Source organism: Emydura macquarii, unplaced genomic scaffold (genome assembly GCF_026122565.2).
Source record: "Emydura macquarii macquarii isolate MOO-44397 ecotype Brisbane River unplaced genomic scaffold, CSIRO-AGI_Emac_v2 contig_499, whole genome shotgun sequence".
Classification (NCBI taxonomy): domain Eukaryota; kingdom Metazoa; phylum Chordata; order Testudines; family Chelidae; genus Emydura; species Emydura macquarii.
In genome coordinates this window covers 5207941-5231098 of record NW_027130636.1, presented here as the reverse complement: position 1 = coordinate 5231098, position 23158 = coordinate 5207941, and the positions used below count along the sequence as shown (strand labels likewise).

Sequence of the window (23158 nt, the reverse complement as noted above, 5' to 3'; positions counted from 1 at the left end):
GGACTTTACAAGTTACATTCCTCTATTTTTTATAGTTCTAAACCATCAGAAACTTGTCATTCGTTCCATGTTCTTCCATTATCTGGTATTTTGTAAACAGAGGAATTAAAAAAAATTAGAGAAATTCTACCTGCTCTAAGTGTTTGAGACCCTCTTCATCATCTGGATCAGCAGGAATGTTGCCCATGCCTGGAGCAGCTGTAACTGACGACTGAACTGGCTTTAGGCCAGGATTTGCATCGGAAACAGGAGGAGAAAGATGAACAGGAGAAGGTGTAGCTAGAGGAATCTGTGGCACAGGTTGGACAGCAGGCGCCATATCTGGAGAAAAAATTAGAAGTGGGCCATGAAATTCCTCTGACACATACTACATATATACAGACATAGGAAAATGGTAGTTACGAAAATAATTGCTTGAGAAAGATAACATACAGCAACCTGTCAGCAAAGATTTCCAAGCCAATCTAATCAAAATTGGAAGCACTTTCAGTAAATCTTATGAGAGCAGCTGATAAACTGCAAGTTTTCTGACCCAAATACCTGCCTTTGTTGTCTCTCTAGAGACAATCTAACCGCTACTCCTCCCAGGGATATCACCAAAGGTCATATGCATCTCACAGTCTATTACCTTCTCCTCTACTGGGCACTTTGGCTGGTGGCATGTTCTCCATTTGATTATCTTCCATTTTTTCTGTTCGTTCTGGGACACTTTCTTCCTTCCTCTCAAATAGGCTGGCCTGTAGTGGTTCTTGTGGCTGGAGTTTTGGTGGAGTACCTGACCTGGTGGTGGATGGCGAAGATGCTCTGATTGCTTCTTCTGCTGCCTCTGTAACATTTGAAGGTTTTGGTTTGATTTGTGAGGTTGAAATTTAAGACTGCAGTGCATTATGGACACCTAAGAAATCCTCCTTACCTGATATTATTGTATCTCTTTTATCCCCCTCCTTCTTGGTTGTCTTTTCAAGCTCTTTGGCTTCTTCACCGTGGCCCCCTTCAGAGTCAGAATGTTCCTCACCTTCTTCCACAGGTCGGAAATCCATTTCCTGTTCCTCAGGGATTGGCTCCTTCTGAACCTTCTATAGACACAGTAAACACAAATAACTTTACAGACTACTTGCCACAACAGGAAATCTATTATCTTATACAGGATGCAAAGTAGGTTCTCACTTTTAACGATAGGAAAGCACCAGATGAGTCAAATGTTCCCATTTCTTCTTCCGCATCTTCCAAGCACCATTCAGGGAGGCTGTCCCTATCATCATCCATACTGCCACTGCCACACCGCACTCGTCGATAACCCCGCTCATCATCCCGGTCTCGGAAATCAAATTCAAACCTTCTCCGTCGCTCCATATGTTCTCGCCAGCCTGCAGAACGAGGGCCGTCTAAGGGGGGGGGGAAAGTAGCTTTACAAGACAGTCCCATGGGACAAAAACTTATTTGGAAGGGTGATGGGATAGGGAAAAGAGGACAAATAGTGACAAAAATTCAGAACGCCACTACAGGGTACAATCCACCTGTCAACGGGCATTTTGAAGGGAAAAATAACTCACAATATTTCCCTTTATAGAGCCCCACGCCTGAAGCCACCGCTACTGTTAAAGAACAGTTAGCCTAGAAAGTGGTTGCATGTAGTGAAACATAGCCAAAGCACCAAAATGAGACCTACAAAATTAGACATGAGTTAATTCAACATGAGAACTACACTGTACATCAATGACTGGCATATTTCAGGATGAAAAAAAAAAAAAACTTTCATTCTCCTACCTCCCCACCCCTTAGCCTTACTGAAAATTAAGGTGGAACTGTTAAAATTACCCTTTTCATTTTCTTGTTAAAATGTAAGATTCCAATATTGGCTCAGCTATATTACACATACATTTTCAAGCTCTATTTTTCTGGTTAGATATATCGTTTAATATACTGTTTATATATTAAAAACGTACATCAGATGGGCTGTGCAATATATCCAATTAATATTCTGATGCAACCTTTACAGTATTATGATATACAAAAGTTTGTTCTTTCTATATTATTTCTGTATGCTGATTAAAAATAAAAGTTAAAAGATATTAAAAAGCCTGTTCCCTCAGAACATTTCATTCTGGATTAAAATCTCTAGAAATGCTTAAGCAAATTTGTAGATGCAGATTCAATGAGTATGGATTAATAGGGTAAATATATTTCAGAGAATTCCAGTAACATATTTTTCTCTTTCATAAATACATCTCTTTGGCAGATCTATACTGATGGAGAGTAGCAAGTCCTAATACTCTTGATGAGGGCTGAAACATACAGGTAATTGGAAGAGAACAGCAAAAATGTTTTTCTAAATGTTAAACTAAGAAAATGTAGAAATTATATGAGGTGGCATATTCTGAATTCTTACATTATTTGTGAACATTTTTCACAGAATTTAAAACATTCTAACATCCCGATAAGATGAAGGAAATGTCCAAAACTTGAAAGTCCCTCTAAAATTATAAGGAATGAAAACCTGTGTGAAACAACTAAATGACAAATTTACACTGAACTATGTCTTAATTGTAAGAATGAAACTCCATTTGGTAACGTACCAACAACTCTAGGTATCACAGCAACACAGAAGCAGAAGGAAAAAGCCAACCGTTCTAGTAACCTTATCTTCTAGTAACTGTTGTTCTTTGAGATGTGTTGCATATGTCCATTCCACTGTAGATGTGTGCGAGTCTTGTGTACCAGTGCCAGAGAGTTTTCCCTAGCAGTACCTATGCCCACCCTCTGGCACCTTGAGCTTTGAACAAAGGGTATATAAAGCACAGCCACCCCACCTCTCCTTCAGTTCCTCTGTACCAAAATCCCAGTGATAGCCTCTGATGTATTGGGGAACAAGGATCAGTCATGTAATGAGCATATGCAACACATCTCAAAGAACAACAATTACAAGAAGCTCAGTAACCATTTTTTCTTCCCTGAATGCTTACATATGTCCATTACGCTGTAAATGACTCCTACATTATCCAAGGCAGTAGAACTTGGAGTCTCACTGGAACAAGGACTGTAGGACTGCTTTTCTTACATTCCCATCTTTCTTTGATGCAGCAGCAATACATACTGTCTAGTAAATGTGTGGACAGAGGACCACATTGCTGCTCTGCCGAAGTTCACAGTAGGGACACGAGGTGCTATGCCCTTTGCAGCATAAAATACAGTAAAGTAATGCAGCTGATACTCCATTTTGAGAGTCACTGTGCTATAACAGGATTACTGTCATTCGTTGTGCATAGGAAACAAAAAGCTGGGAAAAAACCCAAAAAGGCTTTGTCTTGTCCAGATAAAAAGCCAAAACTTGATTCACACCCGAAGCAATCAGCTTTTGTTCATCATTGCAAGCATGTGGCTTTGGGAAATAAAACCGGTAAGTATGTGGACTGATATAGGTGGAAATCAGATACCACCTTTGACAGAAATTTAGGGTGCAGCATAAGTTCAACCTCGTCTTTGTGGAAAACGGTACATGGAGCGTCAGTTATGCAGCTCATTCACTCTCCCTAGCTGAAGGAATGGCTATTAAGATGCTGAGAGGTTAAGAGCAAGCAGGACGCTAAGGGCTTAAATGGAGAGCCCATAAGAGTAGACAAAGCCAAATTCAAACCAAAAACAAAACCCCAGGTGGTGCTGCATCCCAAATAGGTGGGAAAAGTCTATCTAGACCTTTTAGGAACTGGCTTGTGATAGGATTAGGGATAGCATTAGTGATAGGATTAATGTGATAGGATTTGAGGATAAAACACTGAGACTGAACCTTAAAGGAACTGAGTGCCAGACACAATTCCCTGAGATGTAAAAGATAAATCACAGTTCAAAAAATTCTAGACTGACTAGGAGACACATACAGCTGGCCACTCAGATGGAGGAACCCTTCCATTCTCTAGGGTGAGCCTCCCTCGCGTAAGGTCTGCTATTAAGAAGGACATTCAAGACTGCCTCTGAACAGTTGTACTTCCTCTGCATTTAACCAGTGATGAACCATGTTGTGAGGTGCAGCACCAGAAGATTCGGGTGCAGCACACTCCTGAAACTGAAATATCAGGTCTCTCATTAGAGGCAAGAGCAAGTGTTCTTGAGTGGCGAGCTTGTGTGGGTCTAAGCTGCCTCAGAAAGGCTGCAGCTATCAGGATCATTTTTGTCTCCATCTCATTACAGGTTGAGAACGGCCCTGGGATTTAGAGGTACTGGTGAATATGCGGACAGCACGTCCTTGTCACACAGAAAAGGAAAGCATCCAATATTGACTCGGGGCTGTAACCTGCTCTTGAACAGAACCAAGGGCATTTCCTGTTATGCCAAGTCGCAAACAGATCCACGATCAGAAAACTTCCTACGTGGAATTCAGACACAACAAGAGCTAGGTTTAAAGACCATTTGTGATTTAAGTAAAAGGATCTGCTCAAGCAGTCTGCCAAGCCATTTTTAACTTCCAGCAAGTGATGCCCTGAGAGAGTTATCAAACTCCATATGCAGAAGTTTCATAAATTGACTGCTTTCTGGCATTGGCTGTCTGATCTGGTGCTCCCTTGTGTGTTCACATAACACACCACTATGGTGTTATCAGTGAGCACCTGGACAGTCTTGCCCTGAATGCGATGCAAGAACTGCTGACCTGCATGGAATGTTGCACACAACTCAAGAATGTTTATATGTAATCTGGCCTTGTAGTCGGTCCACAAACCATGATCTTAAAAAAAAAAAATTAAAAAAAAATGAATGAATGAATGAATTCCCAACCCCATAGCTGAAGCTTCCATTACAAAGAGGAGATGCAGAAAGAGGGAACTCCTCCCCACATTCTGCCTTATCCACTAGCCTGGAAATAAAAGTACTGTGCCTGAGACATATACACCAAGTTGTCAAGATGGTGAAGCTCGGGGCAATAAACTGACTTGGAGCCATGCCCTCCATTCCTCTGAGAAGCAGTCTGGTGTAAGTGGTCACATATATGCATGCAGCCATGAGAACCAATAGCCTGAGGAAATTCCTCACTGTGCTTTAAGGTCGCTCCTTAAAGGACACACAGAGGTCCCATATAGTCTCAAACCTGGGAAGAGGTAAAAAAGCCCTGGCAGAGGTCAAGTCTAGGAACACTCCCATTAACTGACTTTGTTGGTTTATTTTCAAGCAGCTGAATAGTTGGGCACGCGAAAGGCTCTACTTGATGTATGGAGCAACCTCAAACCAACCAATCGTCCAAGTAAGGATATATACTGATGTTGGCTGCAACCACCTCTGTGCTTTGGTGAAAACTTTCAGTGCTGATGACAGACCAAAGGACAGAATGTTGAATTGGTAATGGTTTTCTCTTACTACGAGTCTTAGGAATCTTCTGTGACCAGGATGGATTGAGATATTGAACAAGGCCTCCTGTAAGTTGAGGGTGGCATGCCAGTCTCATGGATACTGGGAAAAGACAACAGAAACCAGGGACACCACATGGAACTGTAGCTTTATCTGTATAGGTTCCAAAGTTTTAGGATGGGTTTGAGGCCTCCTCTGGCTGAGTATTAGAAAGCATCAGGAATAAAACCCGCTCCCCAATGAAGAGGAGGCACTTCTTCTACAACTCCTAAAGAACAGAGAGTCTACACTTCTTGTCTTAGTACACACTCTTGAGAGGATCCCTGAAGAGCAGGGTATACCCCAATTCCATTGTGTTTAGCACTCACTTGTCCAAGGTGATGGCCTTCCATGTATGCAGATAATGGGATAGCTTGTATCCAAAGGGAGGGAAAAGGCCAGGAAGGTCTGGACTAGTAAATATGCTGTCCTTGACACTTCAAGGCTTATCATTGCTTGGGGGACATGACGGAGAAGGTGGGAGGCAGGAGACTCCTGAGAATGTTGCTTGCATTTAGCACATCAGGCTGCTGGCAGGGACAGAATTGCTGTCCTGGTTAGTATTGAGGATGATATTGTGTCCTCCTTGGGTATGTCTACACTGCAATAAAAGACCTGTCACATGGTCATGTCTGGTCCAGGTCAACTGACTCAGATTTGCAGGATTAAAAATTGCAGTGTAGGTGTTCAGGTTGGAGGTGGAGCCTGGGTTCTGAAACCCCATGATGGGGGTGGGTCTCTGAGTCCAGGCTCCTAACCAAGCATCTACACTGCGATTTTTAGCCCTGCAGCCCAAGCCCAGCGAACCCGAGTTAATTGGTCCAGGCTTTGAGACTCAGTGCTGTGGGTTTTTTATTGCAGGGTAGACATACCATTTGTGGCTGGCATGTATATGCTTTGGGACTTTAAGACTCCTCTAGCATCCTTTATTGTGTGTAAAGCCTCATAAGTCATAGATGAGAATAAAACACAGCCTCTGAAAGAGAGGCCCTCAATCCTCTTCTGCACTTCTGCAGGAATCCCCAACAATTGCAACCACAAGTAATGGTGCATAGTTACTGCTGTCATGGTGTTGCCACACCTCTGGCTGTCGAATCAATTGCACCCAAGGAAGCCTGAAGAGTTGATCAACAGACCAGATGACCTTCTGCCAAAGGAGAATGGAACAGTTCCCTAAAGCATTCTGGTAATGTATTTGCAAACTGAGATGTTGCCTCCATTAGAATCGTCATGCTGGGCCAATAAGGCCTGGTGATTGGCAATGTGGAGCTGTAACCTCACCACTGAATATCTCTCTTCCTCAACAAGGTCTAGTTTCTGTGCATCCTCTTCTTTGGGGATAGCTTTGGCCCAGCTTTGACCGTATCTGTCATTTACTGCAATTACAACTAGTAAACCCACTGCAGGTTCTAAATAAATCTACTCAAACCCCCGGGATGGAACTTGGTATTTGCATTCTGTACATTTAGCCACTGGTGGAATAGATCAAAGAGTTTGCCCATGGTTTTCATGGGCTGCAAAATTACCTAATTGAGAAGGGCTAGCTTTCCTGTCATAGCTAGGTGCAGAATGTCAATAAGCTTGTGGGAATTCTATTCCACCAGCTCCACTTGTATTCCAAGAGATGCTGCCATTCTTTTGAGGAGCTCTTTGTAGACTTTGAAGTCATCAGGTACAGGGGAGGACACCTCTGGTACTAGAACCTCATCTTGTGATGAGGATGATGTATTCAAAGGAGGCAAGGGAGAAATCTCCTGAAGTTGGTCTTCCATTGCCAAGGTTTCTCATTGCTCTGAAGCAAGTGGAAGTAGGTCTGCTAATCGTGTGTCAGCAGGTTGATTGGTATTAACCGAAGGCCTCTCGCAACTGCACAGAGAAGCCTTTCTTCTTAGATGATCTGCTCCTCTGAAGGAACAGAGATGTTCAACCTGATTCCGGGGCATCCCCCAAGGTATCCAATATGGCCAATGAGGAAACTGGTATGGTACTGGGGCCCAGTTCTGCCACCACCAGCTTCCTCTGGTGAAGGACTTGGGACTTGTTCTTGTCCTTAGAGAACTGGTGTTTCCTTCTCCCTTGCCTCTGTATTTTTGAAGCCATGTCTGGTCTTAGTTTAGCCATCTCCCTCAGCTTCATGCATATGTTCAGGTGCTGGCATAAGCTTTGGTGCCAAGTGATAGCCGGAGTCAGTTGTATCAATGACCCTGGTGCATAAAGAAATATTCTTCCCTATATTATTTTGACCACCTTGAGTGTGACGTCTGCCTCAGTGGGCACCGAGGATGATCCCCACTGCATACCTTAGAGTTGGAAATCTCCTCTGCATCTGAGGTAACACACACAGTTTGCTCAAGAATAATTTACACACCACACACTTAGGCATACAATTCTTCCTGCAAACAGAGAAGGCATTGATTACACTCATCAATGAAGAGGATGAGTTCACCACAGGTCAGAAAAGGCTTGGAGTCCACCAGGGTGACTGGCGCAAAACACCTCGCCTTGATATACAGTGGGGTATACAAGACGTCTCGCCATCTTTTCCCTTTTTTTTCCTCCTCTTTATTTTCCAAGAACATTAAAATCAAAAGAAAAACAAACAAAGAAGTGAAGGAGGAATAGTCACAAAACACAACTAATGTGGAATAAGTTTGAAGCTCAAGGAAGAGTGGCAGGTCTTACACATGCCATGTTCCATCTTGCTGACTCAGGGAGTAGGAGGGGACTGATGGTGGGTCAAGGCTGCTCCAACCTTTATGCCCTCACACGGGAGCACAAGGAGGCCCAGGCTTCACGAGCAGCCCTAGACAATGCTATTCAAAGGATTCTAATCTCATGTGTATGAAATGCGTATACACCTACAGTAGGATTCACAACGACACATACTCAAAGAATAAATCTGGTTTCCTTCTTAAATGAAGAAGTTCGGTAGCTGGAGGACATATGCATGTGTGTGTTTAAAAAAATAATTAAACACACACTTTGGAGTTTGTCATCATGTGGCTGTCTATTTAAAAGTTCATAGCACAAACTTAAATTTTGTATAGTGAACAAGACAGCATGAACCTCTCTACCTACTTTTTCCATAAACCTTTTGCCCTCCAGTCCCTGTTCACTGACTGCCCTTTTCCTTCAACTACTTTGCTCTTCTCCCTTTCCAGAACGCCTCTCACCTGGACTATGAGGACGCCACCTCTCACCATCTCTCCGTGACCCAGCCAGTCGCCAGCCTCCATCATCATCTTCCCCATTTTGCTCCTCCCTGAAGATGCGCCAGTTCTCGCTCTCAGAGCGTATAAACTCATGTTTCCTCCCTGCTGCTGCTGTTGTCCCACCTTCCTCAAAATTTGGTCTCACTGCAAAGAAAACAAGCATAAAGTATATATGCAGTAGTCTGAGAACAGTAGAAATAGAAGGCTTGTAACTTGTATCTGTGGCCATCACAGGAAACAGAAGCATCTAGACCCAAGAGTCTCCTGCAGCAATTGAGAGTTTAAACTTGGATGGATCAAAGGGAGCAATGAATTTACAGACCAAGTGGAATGGAGATTCATGGGGGAAGTAAGGAACAGTGAAAAAAGGAACAAGGGAAAGGGATGAGGAAGAGACTGGGAGAAAGGAAAAGATGAAAAGTAGAGATTAAGTGGTGGATATGGAAAATAAGTGCCAAGAATGAAAATACAGGAGAAAGGGTATGGAAGAAGAGAAGAGATTGGATTAACAATGAAAAGATATTACATGCTAGAGAAAAAAACTGGAATGAAGATAAGAAATGCTAGACTCAGACTCTAAGGTCAGAAGAGACCAATATGATCATCTAGTCTGACCTCCTGCACAATGCAGGCCACAGAACCTCACCCACCCACTCCTGTAATAAAACTCTAACCTATGACTGAGTTATCAAAGTCCTCAAATCATTGTTTAAAAACATTAAGGTACAGAGAATCCACCAGCAAGTGAGCCGTGCCCCATGCTACAGAGGAAGGCGAAAACCCCCCCGAGCTTTTGCCAATCTGCCCTGGGGGAAAATTCCTTTCCGACCCCAAATATGGCGATCAGTTAAACCCTCAGCATACGGGCAAGACTCACCAGCCAGACACCCAAAAAGAATTCTCTGTAATAACTAGAGAAGGAAAGCATTATAGCATGTATTTATTTTTAATAAAATTTAAATTAAAATGATTGTTAGTTGCACAGTAGGTACACATCTTTTAAGGGGACTGTAAAACCACCTTTTATCAGAATCATTTATATATAACACTTTTGGCGCAGACACATGGTGTTGGTGAATTTAAGAGAGTCGTAGAATTATGAGCTGAAGAAAAAATATTGCTGTATATGCATTACGCTGTCAATTTGGCTCTTGGATGAATGGGATTTGAAAATGAAACTGACAGCTGTGAGTGAGGTATTGAGGAGAGGAGTAACTGTTTTCAAGTTTAAGAAAAACTGGCAAAGAAGGTGTAAAATGTTGGTGGATTTGGGACCAATTATCTTTAATCTGCACTAGGTGAACACATTTAAAATGCACAGGAAAATAAGAACACAGACACTTAGGGAATACCAATACATCCACAAACAACTGGTGCAAAGTTTTATACAAATGTATTCAGTGCAGGATTACCCCGATAGGTATGCAGTTGTTCAATATACAAACATACAACTTTCCAATACAGCACTTGGTTATTTCAACTCAAGCCTGAGTATCTATATGCTTCTATTAATTTACTGGCTACAGCACACCACTTCAACCAGTTTTAGGATTGTCTAATCTAAGCACCAGTTCTGCATCACGTATTTCTTGTATTTGGTTTTGTCCTGTTATAAACTTCAGAATTCTCATGAGCCATATTGATGTGACACACTCCATTCCTACTACCGTTAGCCCATACTAGCCTGGATGTGGTTTGATATATCTACAAAAAGGTATTAATTTTAGTCATGTGGAAAGGTAGGCTAAGTTTTCCATGTGCATCCAAGATCCTTGCATGAAATAATCCAGTCAAATATTTTAGGAGAGTCAATATTTGCTGAACTTTGTATTTTCTTTTGCTATTTTTGCTTACCCTAATGAATCCAGAATTGTGACTCCAACTGATGTTTCTGAAGCATGGAAAAGGCCTTTTAGGTCACAAGATATTCTAGGATGACACTCTAAGAACAATGTCACTCAGGAATATGTATAGGTATTTACAGATTCCTCAGCCTGGCTATCATTATAACAACAACTTCATGAATATCTGGATGCAACAACAGGACAAAGGACAGGGCTCTGTATTGATATTGATGATTTCCATAGGTAAACCACAAAGAATTACTGATAATAGGGCCTAGCTGGCAAGGGCAGAACCTATACAATTTTAATGGCTTATCAACAGATTTCCTTTTGTTAGGATTTATACATTCCTCCCTGAAAACTTCCTCAAAAGAAGATTGAAGAGAGATTGTAAATTTTGTCTTTGTTTTGGAAGAGTGGTTTTGGTTTTGGACTTAGCCTACATCTCTTCTTCCTTATTGGCTACATCTTGATGGCAGTCAAAATCTTCCTCTCCATGGTCTTAGTGTCTGGAGTTATCATTATATGAAAACAATATTTCATATCATTTGGCAGGGATGGAGGAAGACTATGCCTCTAATGTTCTGGGCTGTCTTTTGGCCTTTTTCTTTTTTCTATTTTTTTTTTTTTTTTTAGATCTTTTCCTTTTCTGGTGTTTACATGGAGAATTCTCATTACTGTCATGGGAACGATCCCCCTTCTTGGATGGTACTACGTTTTGAGTGTTAACCCACAGACAGGGTTTTCAAGACTCTATGCCCCTCACCATCCAATAAGTAATTACAGAGGTCCTTAAAGAGGAGAGGGAGCTGGACAGCATACTAAATTCCTCTTATTCACTTGAGAACCTGAGAAAAGAGGGATCCTGGAACACTTCCCTCTTAGAACTGAAAAGGACCATGTTTGAAGAAATACTTAGGATCTCCTTCTGATGGGTCACTGATTACAGGAGACTGCTGTACTTGCTTGGTCTTGAGGACTGACCTTCCCTTGTAGAAGCGTCTCTTGCAAAATCTTCGGTACTATTCTGAAGGACACAGAGATCCAAACAAGCTGTTGAGACTCTGAACCTCTTTTCCGGCTGGCAACAACTGTGTTAATGCTCCTTGGCTTTCTTCCAGATGAAGCCCAAGAGCATGCTCACCTTTCACATGCTGTATTTGGCCTGCCCGGCCAGAGGGGGAAACATGGAAGCAAACTGAGCAAAATAACTTAGCATGGAATCATATTCTGGAAAAAGGTACTTTTTCATTACTAACACTGCCACACACAATGAAGCAGCTGACTACCAAATTGGCTTCAAACTCTGGGAAATGAAAAGGAAAAGAGGGAGAAAGCTGTACAGTTCAGATGGCTGGAAGCAGAATATATTAAAAAAGATTGGCCAAGAGAGAAATGCAATCCAATCACATCAAACAGGGTGAGAGATTAGGATCCAGAGGATAAAAAACATAGGAATGGCCATACTGGATCAAACCAATGATTGATCTACCCCAGGATTCTGTCTTCTAACAGTGGGCAATGCCAGTTGCTTCAGGGGAAAATGAACAGAACAGGGCAATTATTGAGTGGCCATCCCCTGTTGTCCACCCCCAGCATCTGGCAATCAGAGGCTTAGCCACCTTAGCTAATAGCCACTGATGGACCTATCCTCCAGGAATTTATCTAACTCTTTTTTAAATTAAGTTATAATTTTGGCCTTCACGACATCCCGGCAATGAGTTCCACAAACTGACTCTGTGTCGTGTGAAGAGTTACTTCCTTTTGTTTGTTTTAAACCAGCTGCCTATTAATTTCATTGGGGGATTCTGCTTCTTGTATTACGTGAAGGGGTAAATAACACTTTCTTATTCAATTTCTCCACAACAGTCATGATTTTACAGACCTCTGTCATATCCCCCCTTAGTTGTCTCTTGCCTAAACTAAGCAGTCCCAGTCTATTTGATCTCTCCTCATATGGAAGCTGTTCCATATAGCCCTTATAATTTTTGTTGCCTTCTCTATACCTTTTCCAATCTTAATACATCTTTCTAAAGAAGGGGTGACCAGAATTGGACATAGTATTCAAAGATTCATGTAGTAGCATTATGATATTTACTGTCTAATTATCTAATGATTTCCTAATGGTTCCTAACATTGTTAGCATTTCTGACTGCCGCTGCATACTCAGTGGATGTTTTCAGAAAGCTATCGACAATGACTCCAAGATCTCTTTCTTGACTGGTAACAGCTATATTTAGACCCCATCATTTTGTAGGTATAGTTGGAATTATGTTTTCCAATGTGAATTACTTTGCAATTATCAACACTGAATTTCATCTGCCATTTTGTTCCTCAGTCACCCAGCTGTGTGAGATCCCTTTGTAATGTTTCGCAGTCTGCTTTGGAATGAACTATTTGGAGTAATTTTGCATAGTCTGCAAACTTTGCCACTTCACTATTTATCTCTGTTTCTAGATCATTTATGAATATGTTGAACAGCACTGGTCTCAGTACAGATGCTATGGGGACCTCTCTATTTACCTCTCTTAATACTGAGAACTGACCATTTATTTCTACCCTTTGTTTCCTGTCTTTTAACCAGTTACTGATTCATGAGAGAATCTTCTCTCTTATCCCATGACTCCTTACTTTGCTTAAAAGACTTTAGTGAGGGATCTTGTCTACGGCTTTCTGAAAGTCCAAGTACATTAGCTATCAACTGGATCACTCTTGTCCACATGTTGAAGTCCCCAAAAAATCCTAATAAACTGGTGAGGCATGATTTTCCCTTCACAAAAGCTGTGTTGACTCTTCTCCAAAAAATTGTATTAATATATATGTGTGATAATTCTGTTCTTTTAGAGTTCCAACCAATTTGCCTGGTACTGAAGTTAGGTTTAACAGCCTGTAATAGCCAGGATCGCCTCTGGAGCCTTTTAAAAAAATTAAAAAAAGAAAAAAGTCAGTGTTACATTACCTATCCTCCAGTCATCTGGTATAGAGGCTGATTTAAGTGATAGGTTACATACCACAGTTAGTAATTGGTGAGTTTCATGTCTGAGTTCTTTCAAAACTCTTGCATGAATACCATCTGGTCCTGGTGATTTATTATTGTTTAAGTTATCAATTTGGTCCAAAACCACCTAAAACATCACCTCAATCTGGGACAGTTCATTAGAGGCATCACCTAAAAAGAATGGCTCAGTTGTGGGAATCTCCCTCACATCTTCTGCAGTGAAGATCAATGTAAAGAACTCATTTAGCTTCTCAGCAATGCCTTATCTTTCTTGATTGCTCCGTGCTCACCTGGACTGTCCCATGGCCCCACTGATTGTCTGCCAAGCTTCCAGCTTCTGGATGTACTTAAAATGTTTTTGCTGTTAGTTTCTGTGTCTTTTGACAAAAATAATATTGTCCTTTAGTTACCTTGTGAAGCCATTTTACAAAAAATGTAAGATGATAGAGGAGAAAGGAGCAAAAAGTAAGACTTTACATCACAAATAATTCATCTTTGACTCTTTACAGCCTTGCCAAAGACTAACGCTGCAACCAGTGACAGAGGAATATCTTCAGTTTGTTGTTTGGGTGAAGAGTTAAAGCCCTTCTTAGGTTATCCAAGTTCCCTCTGCCAGGGGCATTATATGTATTCCACAAGGTTTCTGAAACAAGATTCAGGGTATTTTGTTTAAAGGGTATTTAACGGCATTTTCTAGTTCCTCTGTTACAACAGTTTCATAAAAAGCTGCCACCTGGTGTTGAGTAAAACTAATTTAGCTGTTCAAAACATTTTTGTGGTGAGATCAGGTTGTTCCTCCCAAACACAGAAAGTTTACTATAATAATTTAGAAAGGATGTAGTTTATTCCATATGATGGTTATTGTATTCATTAGTGGAATTTAAAGTTTTGAGGACTGCTTTGAGGACTCTTAATTGCACCATTTCTAATTGCTATTAATGAGCTAGCTATATGCTCTGTTATGTTCATAATAGATTTGTTAATACATAATCTATAATAACATGTATTAAATCTATGTAATACATATACATACATGTATGTATATACATATATGCAAATGTTTTCAAGTCTAGTCTTCCATTTAATATTATATATATCATTCTAGAGGTTCTAGCTCCTCTCCTGATTAAAACTTTGTGTGTAATTGTAGTCAAGCAAACTACAGTTTTCCTGCACAATGCTTTAAAGGAAGGCAATGGTTTTGCTCTCAGATACTTAAATAGGATTACTGATGTTAAGGTCTCCATTATTAATTTATGAGAAACCCAATTTCTATTTCTAACATTATTTGAAATGCACAACTCCTAAGAGAGCTGACAAAACTTGATCTGGTATATGTTTTAGGGATGCTAGCAGGGATAGGATGACACTAGAATGACGTTGGAGAAATGAGGTGATGAGGAAAAAATTCTGAAAGAGGAAGTAGTTAAGGACATCAAAGTTAATGATAATTGGGATAAAATACAACATGGCTTTACATGATCGTTCCAGACCAAACTGATCTCCGTTTTTGAAAAGATAACAGATTTTTTAGACAAAGGGAATGCAGTGGAAATAATTTACCTAGATTTCAGTAAGGCATTTGATACGGTTTCACATGGGGAATTATTAGTTAAATTGGAAAAGATAGGGATTAATATGAAAACTGATAAGTGGATAAGCAACTGGTTAAAGGGGAGACTACAACGGGTCATACTGAAAGATGAACTGTCAGGCTGGAGGGAGGTTACTAGTGGAGTTCCTCAGGGATCGGTCTTAGGACCAATCTTATTTAACCCTTTTATTATGGACTTCGGCACAAAAATGGGAATGCGTCAATCAAGTTTCCAGATGACACAAAGTTGGGAGGTATTGCCAATATAGAGAATGATCAGGATATCATACAGGAAGATCTGGATGATCTTGTAAACTGAAGTAATCGAAACAGGATGAAATTTAATAGTGGAAAGTGAAAGGTCATGCATTTAGGGACTAATAAGAATTTCTGCTATAAGCTGGGGACGCATCAGTTGGAAGGGACAGAGGAGTAGAAGGACCTGGGCACATTGGTTGATCACAGGATGACTATCAGACGACAATGTGATGTGGCCGTAAAAAAAGCTAATGTGGTCGTAGGATGCATCAGATGAGGTATTTCCAGTAGAGGTAGGGAGGTGTTAGTACCGTTATACAAGACACTAGTGAGACCTCATCTGCAATACTATGTGCAGTTCTGGTCCCCCATGTTTAAGAAAGATGAATTCAAATGGAAAAAGGTGCAGAGAAGGGCTACTAGGATGATCCATGGAATGGAAAACCTGCTTTATGAGAGGAGACTCAAAGAGCTTGGCTTGTTTACCCTAACGCAAAGAAGATTAAGCAGAGATATGATTGCTCTCTATAAATACATCAGAGGAATAAATACCAGGAAGGGAGAGGAATTATTTAAGTTCAGCGCCAATGTGGACACAAGAACTAATGGATACAAACTAGCCATCAGGAAGTTTAGACTTGAAATTAGACGGGTTTCTAACCATCAGAGGAGCGGAGTTCTGGAATATCTTCCAAGGGGAGCAGTAGGGGCAAAAAACCTAGCTGGCTTCAAAACTGAGCTTGATAAATTTATGGAAGGGATGGTATGATGGGACAGCCTAGTCTGGCAATTGACTGATCTTTGACTACTGGTGGCAGATATGCCAATGGCCTGGGGTGGAACATTTGATGAAATGGGTTCTGAGTTATTACAGAGAATTCTTTCTTGGGTGTCTGGCTGGTGAGTCTTGTCCACATGCTCAGGGTTTAACTGATGGCTGTATTTGGAGTTGGGAAGGAATTTTCCCCCAGGGCAGATAGGCAAAGGCTCAGGAGGTTTTTTGCCTTCCTTTGTAGCATGGGGCACAGCTCACTTGTTGGCGGATTCTCTGTACCTTAAAGTCTTTAAATCATGATTTGAGGACTTTAACAACATATTGGTCCCTTCTGCCCTTAGAGTCTATGAGTCTATTTTACATTCTTGAATTTCTAGTGCAGTACATATGTTTTAGGGATGAAGGAAGTGTTTCCAGAAGTAAATGTTATGTATAGTGGAGAAAGGCATACTCTTTGGTGTTGGTATTGGTATTCTTCCAAGCATTTGTAAAAGAACATCTAGATAGTCACATTTGGCAACTGCTTTGGACCACACTCCTCATTTAAATAGTAAAGGGAGTATACCACAACCTTGCTTAAGTCTCCATGTAAAAAAACACCACAAACAAGCCAGTGAACAGGCAGTGACACACTACACTAAGGACACTGATAAGTACACAAAGGTAGATTTGGCAAAAATTATCTATCTCAACTAAGAGATGCTGGCTGCTCCCTTTTGAAAGTCCAACCAATTGAAATTACTTAGTAAAGCAGTCAAGTTTTGGCCATGGCTTTTCTAAGATGAAAAGAATAAAATTAAATCTATGGGCTTGCTTTGGACTAATTGCCTGGACTTCCTGAGGAGAAGGAGCAGTAAAAGGGCACCTGTGTTCATGTTTGACACAAAGCCAGCAACGGTGTTTATGGAAAACTTCAGAGAACAAATAGGCATCCAGCCAACAAAATCTACAGCTGTGCAATTTGGAAAAGTGAAGTGGCTAACCTCAAAGTACAGGAGTGGAATTCTGGGACACAGCAGTTTGATAACTTGTTTATGTAGAGGATTTTCTAGTAGAACAGCAAATAACCAGCTATTTTTCACAGTGTTGTGAGTTTTCCATAAGATGTATAGAGTTTATTCTTTCCAAAGAGAAATGGGATCATTAACTGCAATATTATTGCCAGTAGTTAACTGGGAGGGGGAGGGGGGAAATCTATCCAGTACTATAATTTTCTCTTCCTTTTCCAACTCTTATTTCCTCACCAAGGGAATTTAATAAAATTATAATACTTTGCAGTTGTTATGGCTTTCATAGGACCTCAAAAAACACTGCAAAGATCAATAATCTCTAGGCATGTTTTATAGCTATAAAAAACTGGACAGCACTTAGCACAATGTGAACACTACTGGACTACAAACATACATAATAATGTAACTTGCCTAATGTCACACAGTAAATCAGTGGCAGAGTCAGACAAGAAATTCAATTATCCTGATTCCAATTCTAAACACTAAGTAACGCTACTTTGCTAGACTCCCAGTCTTAGCTCCTCCTCTTCCCACCTCCTGTCTCCTTCTAAGCGCTACCATTCAAGCATCCTCATGTACAGCTTCTGACTAATTATCCTGGCAAGATTCCTGAGTTTCTTTTGAAGTCCTCTATGTTTTTCACTAAATTGACTAATTTCTGCTGGCACTGAAGTTAATTTATCAGTGCAAATACAGAAATAAAAACAGTAATGCAGAATGTCTAATTTCTATGCATGTCCCAGTGAAATTATTCATCTTAAGCATGAGCTATCCTCCAAAACCACTCAAAGAGGGTTTGTTCAGAAACACGTGACCAGAACTATAAGCTTTCTACAGTACAATTAAAAAAAACAGTTTATCACAGTGGGTAACAGCAAAGGCTGTCTGTAGTGAAAGTGCAACCCTGATACAAGATGTAGGGAGAATCAAGGACGAATCACAATGTTCTACACACTGACATGAGTGGAGGGTGTCCCTTTATGCTAGATTACTTTCCCTGGTCCGGAAAGTCATAATAGGTCTATCAGAGTTTATGGTGCTGTGCCTGAACATGTATTAAAGTATTCTGCACTAATGAAACAAAGAATTAATGTTCTGTATTTTTTGTTTTTAAAAAAAGGAAAAACCATGAGGGGGGGATTTCATTTCCTAAGTAGGAAAGTCTACATTAATAATTTTCCCAGCAGGCCTTCAGTAGTTTTACTGAAAACAATCACAGCCTTTGTTTCTCAGATCCTCTTACGTCTGACGCTCGCTCAAAGTCCTCGCATCAGCAGCTAACTAAGAAAAAATGTAAAACACTGCACCGCATTACAAAGATATCCTCACAGCTCATTTTAGTGGTGCTGGAAGCTAGATACCACAGGCATATTTTCAGCTAAAAATGTTTTAACTAGCCAATTGTTCTACTCAACACTAAACGTGAGGGACACAAGAATTTAAGTGCACGAGTGATGCATTTTATTGTCCAGAGTCAGTTTCACCACATTTTCAAACCACAACTTTCTCTAATCTACATTGTTTCATCACAGGTTTAAAGAAAATCCCATGAGTAATTCAATTCTTTTACAAAGGAGTAGTATGGAGATGGAACAGGAAGGGCAGGCTGTACATCTTCTGACTAGCATTAGGCTACAAATCATCTACAGTCTCCAGTGACTGTGACTAGGCTGCACCAATATCCATCGTTAGGTGCAGCCGACCCTGTTTGCAGCAAGACTCAGGTTTAAAAGACCCAATGAAAGGAGGGAAGGAAGCATGGGAAGTCTATATTCGGCACAAGGATTCCCATCTTTTCCCAAATATATCCTGGTTGACATTGGTTAGGAAAAAAGCGTTAGAGAACATTTCACATTTTAAGCAGCTATAGAGGAAAAATTTCAGAGGAATTTTGTCCCTTTGAACTTACAAGTAAAACCTTAAGTAAGATTATGCAAATCTAAAGACCGATCCTGATTAGTGTGTGTGTGTATGTGTGGGGGGGGGGGGGAGGGAGGAGGAAATGCACCCCTTCTCCAAGTAAGTTCTTGAGGATTTCTCCTCGGCTGCTAGGGTTAGTGTTGGATAAAGAAAGCCCTCCTAACAAACCAGCATTCTTTTCCACAGGATCAGAGCTAATTGGCCCCCCTGCAGACAAAATGACCAATCACATCAGCTTCAGATGGAAACCAACCCCCCTGCATTATAAACTGAGGAATGAGACATGTAAACCCATTTCAAAGAAGAAATCCTGACAAACTACACTTGTGGAAAGTTTCTTGCCTGTACTTGGACCAGAACATAAGATTATCGCGGTCTATTTTCTGGACCCAAAACCTCTTCCCCTTTCCCCTGCACACTGATAAAAGCCTCAAAGATATTGGTAAGTACAAGATAAAATTACTTTTTTGGCAAAGTTATTTCCAATAGTATGATTTTAGCTCTTAAAAAAATATACAAGTTGTTTTCAGAATGCAAAAGAAAGTTTGAGAGAGCTTTTGCTTTTGAAGCTTCCCTACTGGAATGTCACCTTAAACAAAATATTTCTGGAATTCTCAAATACGATCTCTTTTTCTAACTGATAATGCTCGTAGTGGCATAAGAGGGAAGCTAAACTCTCCACCATTAAGCACCCTCTTAGAAAAGGGCATTGGAAGGAATCTCCACAGTGCTCTGCAGACAGGTGCATATACTGAAGTTAAGTTAATCAATTATTGCTACAGATAGGAAAAGACAAGGGAGTCAAACTGTATTTATTTTGATTTGATTCAGGTTTAGGTTCAGTTGCATTCAGTGTGTTGGAGTTTGATTCTGGTCCAAGGCAATTAAAAAAAAAAAATATATATATATATATATATATATATATATATATATAGCGGTTTGGTTACTAGTTTGAACAGGGTCACATCAAAATTTCAATCCAAAAGAATGTAAGTAAATTCAAAAAAGCTGAAATTTAAAATTAATACTATTTTCACTTCTTTACTTTTTAACTTTACATGAGTTTTCCTAGTTCTTGTATTGTCAGATAAAGCATCTTCTTAATGAACAATGTGTTTGAGCTAACTAAAGTACCGTCTTCCAAGATTTCTCTTTCATGTGGCGGTGAAAGGATAAATTTGAGTTTGGGGCAAGGGCCTTGCTCAAGTGGGGCAACTAGAAGGAGGAGCTGCTCAGGGGTTTGGGTGGATGGGAGGAGGTCTGTCTGAGGGGGAGATAGGCAATGGCTCCCCAACCTTTTTCTTTGAAATTGAAGAGTTATGGTTAACTTCTGGGACCAGAAGCATTCTACTTCTCTCACTGGGGGAAGTCGCAAAGTACGTCTACACAGCAATAAAGACCTGTGGTATCAAGTATCAGAGCCAAGGTCAGATGACTCGGGTTCATGGAGCTAAAAATAGCAGTGTAGAGACATTCAGGTTCAAGCAAGAGAGAGGGCTCTGAAAACCAGGGAAGGTGGAGGGTCTCAGAACTCAGGCTCACTGACCCAAGTCAGCTGGCCCAGGCTCTGGGACTTGCTGCCGGGCTTTTTACTGCTGTGGAGACATACCGAGAGATGGTTTATCTATCTCTGGGCCCCCTGTTACCTCATGAGATGTGCAGGTAACTCTTAAAGCTTCTCCTCTCCTTCCCTACTTTTGTAGGCTGGCCTCCTGTTCTTATCTCATTCTCGTCTCATTATAATAGCAGCAGGCTTTTCTGGTTGCAATCACATGCCTATTTGTTATTTTGTTGTTCTATAATGAAAATAAGATCATGTTAGGTTTTTAAAATGTTGAGCTTAAGAAATGCTGGACCTTTATTTTCACCGGTAACCCAAATTTTTTTGCAGCTCAGTTTTGATTCAGGTTCAGTAGGTGGGACAAAAATATGGCTCAGGTTTAGTTCAAGTAAAAATACTGGTTCGGATTTGTTCTCTGGGCAGTTTCAAGGATCTGTCCACGGCAAACTGAGTATGTCTATGAAATCAAAGCCACACTGTGAACTAGCATTACTGTGTTTTGTTCATATGAAGCTGACTAGTTAGGAGGACCATGCATAGATCACCAGGCGTGAATTGCACAGGTCTGGTTATCTCATACAGGTCACTTGGATAGTTTGCTGCACACGGGACAGAGGCAGCGTTTAAGAAAATGGCAAGTTACAACAAAGATGGATAGCTAATTGAGGTAAACATGGGCCCAGTTTATCCTAATATTAAATATCAAATGGCTACCGTTTGGGGATCAACTTCTTGATCCCATCCTAACTCTCCTGATCTCCCCAACAGCACATCAATAAATCTTTATTTAGGACTGTGCATCCAGATCTCTCTTGTAAGGTAAACATTTGAATTATCCTTTACAGTTTTACAATATGGGATGAAGTTTACACAATTTCTTGGTAAGGTTTTCTAACAACTTGAAGGAGACTAGACAGTATAGGGCACTCAACTGTCACTTCCTAATCAATCGCTATGGTTGAAATAATAGTTTTGAGCAGTACAGTAGCATATCAATATTGATCTACTTAAAATCTCAATGAGGCTTGCTCTTGAGTTATACTGTAATGTACATACTCCTCCCTTCTTTCCAATCCATCAATTTTACCTCAAAGTCTTTCAGCAGTTTAAAGTTTAAATAAAAATTCAGTGTATATTACACTTACTTTACTTCAGGCAATTTTATCTTATTATTTCTCCCTTTGAATCTCCAACAATCAAGAACAATTGCCACAGAATCACAGAATATACCAGTCTTGGCATCTGCCCTGGAATTCATGCCTTGCCACAGAACTGTGCTGCAGAAATTAAATTATTTTAGCTTTGATGGGTGCAAATTAAACTTTGAAACTTTGTAAACCTACACCGTGCCTTCCTAATTCTGCAGGATATTTAGAACAACAACTGATGTGAACTGCCCCCATTCATCTCTATCGGGTGTTAACATAGAAACCTAAAGACAATATTGATATTTAAATATCAGCTATTTTACTGCTGATAGTTGTAGCACAAGAATCCAGCTGAAGTGATTATCCCACAAACCAAACTGCCTCCTGTACCTCCACAAATGCCCAAAGTACCAACTGTTCCTTTCCCAGCTTCTCCTGACAAATTCTGTGCTGTAGTTATGTACTGCCGATACAAAAAACTACAGTAAATATGAAAGTGTGGGGCGAGCACTAAAGAAACTGGATTTTATGTCAAAATAAACATTTCAGACACTGCTGTGCAGACTGTGTATTAATCTCTCTCTATATATATATACATTTAAGTGAAGCTACCACAAAATCTAGAGACCTTGCTGTAGAATTTAGGTCCATCTTGCCATGAAGTACACAAGGCCTCAACAACACTAAACAAGAGCCCTTGCTGCTTAAGTCATAGCAACGCCAGTTAAATCTGAAATAGGTATAAAACGTTTTTCTGCAATTTGTGCCCAGGTAACGTAAGCTTGGATTTTACTTACTTCTTCACAGGAGTGGCACATTAATCACTAGGACTCCAATAAAGTCCGCGGAATTGTGCTTCAATACTCTGCTAAAAGGAAATTAAAGTCTATACAAACTAAAACGATCACAGAGAGCTTTAGTCAAGTTTCTCCCAGCAAATTCCTTCTATAATAGCGTTTTTCTCCTTACATCGGTTTGCTGTGAACATCAACTAGATTCCAACCAGTACAATCTACCTCAGATGATTTCCAAGGTCAATTAAAATAGAATTTGAAAATGATGTAGTAGAGCTTGGGTAGCTAAGGTAGCACTCTGGAAATGTTTCCCTGGAACTCTAATCCAACTCTGAATCTACTCAAAAGCCCTAACAACAAAGCAGGGTTTTGACAACCTCTATAGCTGAGAACAGCCTGAAAGTGCATTTCCTGCAATGCTCTCAGTCAGGAGGTACACATGAAGAGACAGAGTCTTAAGATATATTTGGGGTCAGAATACTGGGGCTCCTGTTCACAGGAGTGAAGCTGAGCATCAACTGCCCTGAGAGGCTAGGGCAAGACAGGAAACCAGGATGGCATGAAACTGCCAAACTGCTTCAGTTAAAGAGCCACAGAACAGAAGGAAGAAGAAAGGGTATTCAAACTGGCAAAATGAAGCAGAATATAGGAGCTCAGGACAATGTACTCCT

General features: G+C 40.5%; 1 protein-coding gene across 6 annotated transcripts in view; it reads right to left on the bottom strand.

The window, feature by feature from the left end:
• Positions 1 to 23158, bottom strand: part of GIGYF2 (GRB10 interacting GYF protein 2) — a 140993-nt gene that overhangs the window by 35776 nt on the left and 82059 nt on the right. For all 6 annotated transcript variants that reach the window (XR_010918142.1, XR_010918140.1, XR_010918141.1 and 3 more), the window contains 5 exons: positions 8547 to 8729; positions 1168 to 1385; positions 914 to 1076; positions 629 to 826; positions 131 to 321 (listed from right to left, as the gene is read on the bottom strand). Coding sequence is in view for 3 of the 6 variants with exons in the window: in XM_067538799.1 (XP_067394900.1) it covers positions 131 to 321; positions 629 to 826; positions 914 to 1076; positions 1168 to 1385; positions 8547 to 8729 (953 nt within the window). In the remaining 3 variants the exon portion in view is untranslated. The remainder of the gene's footprint in view (positions 1 to 130; positions 322 to 628; positions 827 to 913; positions 1077 to 1167; positions 1386 to 8546; positions 8730 to 23158) is intronic.